The sequence below is a fragment of the Bidens hawaiensis genome, unplaced genomic scaffold, assembly GCF_021521415.1.
Source record: "Bidens hawaiensis isolate Kalapana, Puna unplaced genomic scaffold, B.hawaiensis_p1.1 tig00011151_1, whole genome shotgun sequence".
NCBI classification, from domain to species: Eukaryota; Viridiplantae; Streptophyta; class Magnoliopsida; order Asterales; family Asteraceae; genus Bidens; species Bidens hawaiensis.
Genome location: NW_027491863.1, coordinates 366,345 through 376,500, shown reverse-complemented (window position 1 = coordinate 376,500; position 10,156 = coordinate 366,345). Strand labels below are relative to the sequence as shown.

The 10,156-nt window shown below is 31.0% G+C and overlaps 1 protein-coding gene across 1 annotated transcript; it reads right to left on the bottom strand.

Annotated features, from left to right (window-relative positions):
• On the bottom strand, nt 1-5,608 carry LOC143537216 (glucomannan 4-beta-mannosyltransferase 2-like). Its single transcript, XM_077031035.1, has 9 exons — nt 5,041-5,608; nt 4,818-4,916; nt 4,191-4,443; nt 2,403-2,513; nt 2,138-2,274; nt 1,421-1,534; nt 1,127-1,326; nt 846-1,052; nt 1-260 (listed from the first exon to the last, which is right to left on the bottom strand). Exons 1-9 carry the CDS (start codon nt 5,371-5,373, stop codon nt 98-100), a joined length of 1,617 nt encoding a protein of 538 aa, XP_076887150.1. The 5' UTR covers nt 5,374-5,608; the 3' UTR covers nt 1-97.
• Between the last annotated feature and the right edge of the window lie 4,548 nt (nt 5,609-10,156).

The window sequence follows — 10,156 nt, the reverse complement described above, 5'->3', positions numbered from 1 at the left end:
TTTCGAAAGATTGTATATACTGAGAATAAGTTGAGATGAAAGTGAAACAAGATGCACCATTTATAACTTAATAAGTTTCGAATACTGTTTGGAGTTTTTAAGAACTTGGGACAATTGTGCCCACATATCCGAATCCAACAATCAAGAATGTGATTGTTTGGAGGAATATGTATATGAAGTAGTTGTGTTTTCCGTACATAAAATCATAGCATCCGGTGAAGAACAGGAACACCGCAAATCCAAGCTCCGTTAGATGAATTCTGCATCATCCAAATTACAAATATTTGGTTAGGCTGGTAAAAGAAAACGAATAGAGCGTGTTCATGTAATCATGTTCATTAACCAAACAAATGATCGAACACAAAAAATTAAACAAAGGCGGTTTTCTTGTTCATGTTCATTCGTTAAGAAAATGAGCATGTTCGTGTTAGTTTATGTTCGTTACTTAACAATATAAATGAACGGATAAACAAACGTAAACGAACAAACATAACTGAACATAGTACTAACATGATTAAACTAAAACCAGTTTTAAAGTAGTGTGAAGAACACTATGTTGTGCCTAACAAGTTATTAAAACTAGACTAAGTTGGAATGGGTCACAAAAATAACGAACATAAAAAGAGGAACGTAAACGAACGTTCACGAACATAAGTGAACGAACAAAACATGTGTTCATGTTCGTCCGTTCGTTTATTTAAATGACCAAAATTTTGTGCTCGTGTTTGTTCATTTACTTGAACTTCTTGTTAACGAACTGTTCACTGAACATTCGGTTTGTTTGTAGGCCTTGATTTGGTCAAGTATCATAACTTAAAAAAAAGGGATAAATCTATGACTTTTACCTGTCACCAATATTGAATTTGAACTTTTTCGGAGCTTGTTTGGCGGACTTGTTATTATCTTTATTCTTGAGAGCATCTCCTAGCTTCTCTGTAACGACCCACTCGTTAGATCTCTTGGCATCAAGTAAACCAATGAACGTAGCCTTAGTACGGTGCAATGACATCACATTCTCAAAAAGAATCCAGTAGAACAATAAATGTATGGACCTGAAAAATGATATAACACACATCATATATCAATGTATAAGTAACAAAAATCATATTTGAATGACTAATAATACCTTGGAGTTCCAACAGAATTTAAGGTAGTGATGATGCATGGAATATAAATGGCACCCCAAATTGGAACCTCGACTTCAGGGACCAATATTGTGAGTGGAAGAACCACACAAAAAAAGAAAAACGTGACCATATGCGCGATGATTTTTCGAACAAAGAAGAAACTGTAGATCACATAAACTTTCTTCCACAATGTCACTTTCTGCAACAAAACAACCAATATTAATATTAATATTAATACAAATGCTGTCGCTTTTAAACGAAAAATGATATTAAAGACAAGAAGATTAAATAACCTTGTTTTTAACAATCTCCATCACCATTTTCCTAAACAAATTGGCTGGACCACAAGACCACCTATGTTGTTGATACCGGAAGGCTTTGAATGTACTAGGAAGCTCACTTTTCACCTGCAACATTTATCAATATTGTATTTTAAATGTGAGTCCAGATTAAAATTTGTGTTTTTGAATGTGGTTCGGGTTAAAGATTGTATTTGATCATGGGTTCGGGTTAAAGATTGTATTTTGATCATGGGTTCAGATTAAAGATTGTATTTTGATCATGTGTTCCGGTTAAAGATTTTTTTATTTTTTTGTTGAAACTTTGGCTAAAAGGAGACTCATTAGTCATTAGTCCCTCCAAAAAATAAAGATTGTATTTTGATCATGGGTTCGGGTCAAAGATTGTTTTTTGATCATGGGTTCGGGTCAAAGATTGTATTTTGATCATGGGTTCGGGTTAAAGATTGTATTTTGATCATGGGTTCGGGTTAAAGATTGTATTTTGATCATGGGTTCGGGTTAAAGATTGTATTTTGATCATGGGTTCGGGTTAAAGATTATTTTTTGATCATTGGTTCGGGTTAAAGATTGTATTTTGATCATGGGTTCGGGTTAAAGATTGTATTTTGATCACGGGCCCGGGTTAAAAACTGTATTTTAAACATGGGCCCGGATAAAGATTGTATTTTGAATTTGGGCCCAGTTTAAAGATTGGTAAAAATGACTAACCTGAAGGTCACCAAGATATAGGAATTTCCATCCTTTAAGACCGGATCGGACTGCAAGATCCATGTCCTCCACGGTGGTCCGGTCCTTCCACCCTCCCGCTTCATTGATGGCGGCAATCCTCCACACGCCTCCGGTTCCTGTGATAATTGCATTCATGTTACTAAAAACTCGTGTATAACACATATTAAATTAGAAACATTAAATTAAGTGATACTCTCATTTACTTATTTATTATATAGATATAGATATAGATTTTGGTTATCACCATTGAATCCGAAAAACGCGTGAGTGGCTGATCCTACTTCTTGCTCCACTGTAAAATGGTAATCTAGTGACATCTCTTGCATTCTTGTCAATAAACATTCATCAGAGTTCACTGCATAAATAATTTAATAAATTAAATAATACATTTAAGTGTAAATTAATATTTGACTTAACATGTAACAAATAGATTATTTGATATCACTAGAGGACAGTAGAAAGCTAAGAGAAATGGCCTTGTAACTTTTTAATCCAAATTAATAAAAAAAAATTAAAACCAAAATATATAAAAAGTGAAGGTGGGCCCATGCATTATTTGGCCAATGGAAGCTACATTACACATGTCTCTACATCACAAACACAACATGCCATTTAGCACATGAACTCACAGCTTGTTTTTTGTCACCTTCCCACAAGAAATTATATCAACCACAAATATGACACCTCATCAACTAATCTCTACACCTTAATACAATATTTATAATATTTAATTAATATTATATTAATATTAATCACCTAAAAAAATTAATATTCTATAATTAATATTAATAATATGTGTATTCTATATTTTTTTGAAAGGCAAATTTTTTTTAATCCTTGTTAAAAGTGGGACTTGAAGCCACAACCTTCCCAATCCTAAGTGTTTTAGAGGCTTTGTCTCTACCGTTAGACCACCACCACAATGGCATGTGTATTCTATATTAATTAGTTAAAGACATTTGTTTTTACTTAATAATTTAATATAAAACATATATATATTTAGGGAAATTGATATAAAATGTAAAATAAAAAAATCTTGAGTGTCGGTGAGAATTGAGAAAGTAGAATCCAGCAGCTGTACCAACGACAATGCACAGAGTACAACATGGAAGCATAAAGGCACGTGGTTTTGCAGAGTGCTAAATTACTCTACTGTCCCTTGGTACAGTAAAGTTGTTTATTCCATAAAAAACCAGACCACTTAATAAATACGATAATAAATACACAAATGACGAAACTACCCTTTTACCAGCAACATTTATGCCGACTAATCTGGTCTTAAACCATAGCTTATTCTTGGTAGTTAATTCAACGTACAACTTATGAAGCACAAGTTACAACTTACAACCCATATATTTTATTCTTCATTTTTTATAAACTTCTTATTTTTCGGTTAAAAGATTAAAAATCTTGAAAATTAATTAAAACTAAAGTACGAATGAGTCAGCACAAGACATAAAGTATTGATTATTATTAGTTGCCGTGATTCAAGGAGTTAAGTGGGACCCACATCTTAATTTACATACTAGATCCTTATACTTTACTCTTTTTATAGAAGTAATCCTTGTACTTAATAATATTATGCTCTTTGTAACTTTCTAAACTAAGCTTATTATTATTTCACCCAAAAAGTTGATGGGTAAAAACAATATCTTGTTTTTATTGTGTTGGAAATTGTAAAATGTTGGTCACATATTATATGCTTGTTGACTGTAGTCAACAATAATTGTTGCAGATATTTTTTAACTTTATTATTATTTATATGATAGGTTAATAAATTTAATAAATATATAATGATTATATTCTTTCTACAAAACAATGGGTGAGTGTGTGAGACCACACCACCGACACTTCTACAATCTATGAGCAAATGTGGTTGCTTATTTTCTTTTTCTTTTTTTTTTTAAATATTTTATTTATTATATTATTATAATGGGATAGTAATTTAGTATTTGGTAACCTAAAATTAACAAGTTTTATAATATAATCAAAGATTGAATTAGTTAACCAACATTTAAGCTAAAACACTTACCAAACCGCCACCGCGCTTGAACAAGGGCGATTTGAGGGTTGAATTCAAGGAACGGGATGGCTCGTCGCAGAAAATCGGGCTCGGGTCGGAAATCCGCGTCGAAAATCGTGACGTATTCGCAATCTTTAACATAATCATGTGTTAATCCTTCTTTTAAAGCACCTGCTTTGTAACCTCCTCTGCTTTGTCTAATTTGATACCTAATATTAACCCCTTTACTTGCCCATCTTTGACACTCTTTCTCAATCATGTCCTAAATAAAATAAAAATATTAAAAACTTATATATAATTATTTTGTTTTTAAAACAAAAGGGTGCATATGAGTTATGACATATGGGTATGGCATTAAATGTAACATGGGTTGATTCTCTTTTTTTGTTATTAATAAAAGTATAGTTTTTTGTAAATCTAATGATGACTACCTTTGTATAAATTCAAGAAATTAGTTAATTAAAGTAAAAAAAAATATTAATAAATATGAAACTTGAAATCTCAGACCAATTTACCCAATTGGGTTAAAAATTTAGATCTTGTAAAACAATAAATCCACCAAATTTAACCAATAAAAAGTGATGTAATCATTTGGTAATATTATATAGATTTGTAGTAGACTTGATTGAGATGTACCTTGATAACAAAGTCAGTTGAGTCATCAAGTACTTGAATCACGAGCCGATCGGACGGCCACGATAGATTACACGCCGCCCCAATAGAGATCTTATAAACCTACAGTAATAACAATAACAACCGTACCCATTAATATTACTACTGTCGTCTAAATTAAAAAATCCCTATGCATAAATATATCTGATGGCTCAGCTATTTTATTTTACGACGACAATTAACGAACCTCTTTCTCATTAAACATAGGGATTTGAATCAAAACCAACGGGAAAGCCGAATTCCCGATTTCCAAATCATCGCAAATCGGCTCCCAATTGTAACGTTTTTCGGGTTTCTTCCAAAACAACTTCACAAGGATAATAACAATACCCATGTAAAGGCGTTCAACGAATAACATAACCGTCATTGCTAAACAGATATAAACAGCCAATTGAAGCAATGGCACTATCAATGGGGCTTTAATTAAGTTCCACAACATCCCAATTTGTGCCGCGAGGTCCACCGAAGCCCCCGGAAAGCTTTCGGGGATTAAATTCTTCCCGGATACTATGTCACCCATTGAAATTGACTTAGATCTATCAAGATTTGATAAATGTGGGTCAAATTTGATATATTTTGATATAATTGATATAATTTCCTTCCTGTGGTTTCAGCTTATGCCAAAAACAAAACTGCTTCTTGGGGTTTTGGATTATTATTATTATTATTATTAAGAAGAAGCAGAAGTGTGATGTGGCATTGCTGAAGAGAGGATAGGAAATGGTGAGAGAGAGGAGGAAGATAGGAGTGAAGTGAAGAGAGGTTGAGGTTTTTTTATAGTTAATTTTTAACTTTTTTTTGTAGTATAAAATATATTTTTTATTTTTAGTGAGGTTACACTCTACCTTATTGTTTTTTAGTTTGTGGTAGTTTAAGTGCTTGTACTTTTTTGGGTTTGGATTTTTTAGTCCTTGAAGTTTGATGTTTTGCATAGAGGGTTTGAAGTTTGATGACAACATGTAAACGTATCAAGTAGTGTTTTACTCGTATAGTAGGTTCTGAAGAGGGTGATATGAGAATAAATATATGACGTAAATTTATATAATCATAATTGAAGAGGAAAGAATGAGAATAAAATTCAAAAGGACGGTTGTTTTACAAATGTATACATTTTAGAACGAACTATAATGAAAGTCTCTGAATAATTTTTTTTTAATATATTCTATGTTAGTAAATAATAAACTATTTCTTTATGTAAATAATATATTCTATGTTAGTAGATAATGAACTATTTGTTTATGTATGTTTATCATATTGATGTTGATTTTTAATAAGTGGATGGGATAGTGACGGAATGAAAAAAAATGTAGAAACTAACGAAAGCCCAACATGTTGAGGATTGGGACTTGAGAAGTATGGCATTTAGAGCACTCATTTTGGATTCGTTATTTATACCTCGGTAATTTAGTTAAAACTCATATTATCTCTACATGCATTCATCATATATATCTCTGTTCAACAATAATATATTTTTGTTCTATTTTCTCGATCTTCCATACACAAAATATGAGGTTTGTGAAATAGAGAATGAATAGCGATTATATGAATCTAATGAATGAGAGTTGAACATCTAAATTTCATATATATTTTTGAGAAATGGAATGAAGACGTAGTTATATGTGAAAAACTTTTTCTTAAAAGATATAGATGAAGGTAATATAGGAAATTGAGTGAAATGTTTTCTATATTTTGTTAAGTTAATAATGTTTGTCTAATTTTGTTGTTAAATTTAACTTATTTATTAGTTAAATTAAATTAAAAGGTACATCATTTATCTTTTATGTTATCATTTGTATAATCAAACTGACAATGATTTTTTGAACGGTGTATAACTTTGTCTTGCAAAAAAGAAGAGACAGATTTGTAATTATTACAAACGAATATGCAAATATTTTTTTCCTCAAAATATGAAGCATGTTGATGAGAAGGGAAGACACATCTGATACAATATATTATGTGTTGTGTCTTAACTCGTTGAGCTAGGCCCAACTAAAAGTATACTCGCGTGAACGCAATGTACGAAATTTAGCATAAAACGACAAAGAACACATCATCACTTTTTTTAGCATCGACATGATTGTCTGGTTTAAAAAAAGATCCATCAACAAAAAGATGAGTGTATCAAATTGATGGGATTCTTCACAAACACTGAACTTGTTACGAAATTCCCTTCATCGCATCACGTTAGTAGCAATATCTTGTCATTTAATGATGGATGTCCCTTCTATTTATAACCTAAAAACAAATTTGCATGAACATTAATAGCATCCTCTGTACTAACAAGTATTCATTTAAAGGTTTTGCCACTTTTATTTTAGACCACATATTCATTCATATAGATTAGCTATAAACAATTAGAAGTGTATGTGCATATATTGAAAGTTAAGAGTCTAAATAGTTAAACTGTATGAAGATGAGGGGTCAAAATGAAATTCAGATACATGAGTTCCTACAATGGAGTCAACGGCTAGCCTCCGACTGCTTATTCGGGATACGACGTCGTAATGTACGAATATTCCGGCGAATAAACTAAGTCCTATTTTATATCAACAAGATCTTTTGGTAATTTATTAGATATATGTGGTCTATTATTACTATGTTATAAATAAGAAGTTTGGAGTAGCAGGTCATTTGGCAGCATCAAACCGATTTATAAGTGTTATTTTTTAGTTTAGTAATCATAACGAATGTAACGGAAATCGATTAAACGTTATTTTTATTGTTTAGTTCTGGTTTAATAACAAACGTGCCAAAAACCGTCTGAATTCTTGTAGACATATTGCCTCGACGCCCGAGATCGGCAACGGTCGGGTATTGTCAGCGCTCAAGTTTTACCATAGATGCCGCCAAATTGGTCCACCTCAATTTTTATAATCTTTTGTTTTATTTTTGGTTTTAATTCCGATACAATAACGTACGTTATCGAAACCGACCAAATTTGCGTCGAATTACCGGCTCGACGCTTGGATTTTATCACTGTCTGAGTTTTACCGACATGCCCAGCACAACGCGCCGGCTAAAAATCTAGTTGTTCACAAATGAAAACCAATTTTCTGAATTTTCTTTATTTGTTGAATATATTACACAAATGTAAAATAAACATTGAACCTGTCATAAAAAAAGTTGACAAACTTCTCTCTTTACTCTATGTAAATTCTCATTGTTTTCACTATTATTATTATTTGGTATTTGAGTAATATTCTTATGTATTCGTACAACGTATCTTCTAATTTTATACATTTGATTAACATCTCGTTACAGCATACGTTTTCTTTTAATTGCTATGAGCCATAGTAATTTTCCATAACAAAATATTACATGACCAATTACACATAACAAAAGACTTCGATTTTATCAAGTAGCCGGAATCGACTACAAAGAAAACTAATTCAAGCAATCTTTCGGGGTCATAATTTGGTGTATATGATAAGCAAGGAACGACAATATATTTAATGAAATCAACACTCGACCTACTTAAACCGTGGAGAACATCAAGATTCTTAGCTTCTTATGGATGATCTCAATAACGAGGAAAATTGTAATAGATTGGAATCTAAATCTCATTCAAGAATGCGGTTTTGGTTATTGTTGGACATGATACATCTTTTAAAATATCATATATCTTGACGTTGTATACGCTAGTGCATCTCGTCCTTGTATTTCTAGTTTACGTTGTGGTTTTCTCTTCTTTAATAAACCACCATAGAAACAAATTTATTAATTATTTCAATAAAAGTAGTTCATGGGATGTTTGATGGAACCATAATTAAAAGTGGATGAAAAGACCATATACATATACATCATGTGAAAAACAAACACGAAAATGTGACAAGTCATCAACAAATGTAACGTAAGTAGTCACTAAATGTAAAAACAAATAAAAAAATAAACAAAAAAAAGTTGATTGGATCATGTGAGTATGTGACATGATAACTTTGTTTTGCTTAAACAAACACCATATCTTATCTTTATCAAATATTAACAAAACACATTCTTTATACTAAAATATATAAAAAGACTATTAAAAAAATCAGAAAACTTTCTTAGATAAGAAAATCCCAGGTTGAGTTAGTTAAAGCGTTACGTCATTGTCACATAGACAGTGAGGCTTTAACTAACTCAACTATTAACTCGTGCGTGTGGTTTACCTAGACATATATAAAAAAATGAAAAATGAAAACAAAGAGTGTGAGTGGTTAAATGGGAGCGGCCCCACCGTGTTCTTGTTATCAAGCTCGTTATTGGGTTAACAATCTCTCAATAACGTTGGGCCATTAATACCGTGGCCTGGTGTAGCCATCGTTAAGGGGTGGCCACCTAATCATAACGCTTGCTTTAACGAAATCACAACAATGAGGATAAGAATAAAACGAAAAAAAATATGTACATGTGTTTTAGAATGTATTTTCTTGTGAAATATGATAAAATATAAATAATGGCACGTTATCTCTTACGGCTACCAAGTTTTTATGAATTAACATTCAACCTTTTTTAAGAAAAGTAAATATTATTATTTTGGTGTATGTAATTGTTCGCGAGTCATCATGTTAAAAAATGTTCTCACAAGTATATGCATTCTACAAGAGGGTTCATAAGAAATCTAAAATGACAAAAAATAAATAAATAAATAAATAAATAAATAAATAAATAATAAATCTCTACTATGGTTCATGATTGATCAATGTCTAATCAATCAATAACATTTTTGTTGTTAATTAAAATTTATTGTTTATATATATATATATATATATATATATATATATATATATATATATGATTGATTTCTTTTAGAAACCACTTTGAGTTTTAAGAATTCGAAAGAACTCAACGTAACAATTTTTTTTTCGAATTTATTTTACACATGTGTAATACGTAAGTGTAAGTAATGTACAAAAAATTACAGTATTTTTTTACACACCGAATCGGCTTTTTACACATGTGTAACTAACGTTTAAACTTGTGTAATTATCAAAAATACTTATTCTCTCTCATGCTTCAATTTTTAAATAGATTTAATCTCAGCCACATATTTCATATTATTTAATTAAATGTGTGGTTCAAAATTGAGTTCTTAAAGTTCTTAAAACTCACAATGGTTCTCAAAATAATCCTCCCATATATATATATATATATAGGATTATGATCATTTCATAAGTGTTTCTTAGTGCGATAATTGCGAGAAATGATTCTAACCAATCACATAATTTCTGGTTATTTAAATACAAGGATACATTGGTAAAATATAAAGTGTATTGGTTTGTAACTCATACTCATTAATTGTTTAGTTAATGATAAGTTACTAA

What these genes read in the sequence shown, in the direction of transcription:
- LOC143537216 (XM_077031035.1), bottom strand. Translation starts at nt 5,373, where the DNA reads ATGGGTGACATAGTATCCGGGAAGAATTTAATCCCCGAAAGCTTTCCG. An exon ending in CTATGTTTAATGAGAAAGAG is followed by an intron (nt 4,917 to 5,040) that starts GTTCGTTAATTG and finishes TTATTACTGTAG; the next exon opens with GTTTATAAGATCTCTATTGG. An exon ending in TCAAGCGCGGTGGCGGTTTG is followed by an intron (nt 2,514 to 4,190) that starts GTAAGTGTTTTA and finishes TTATTTATGCAG; the next exon opens with TGAACTCTGATGAATGTTTA.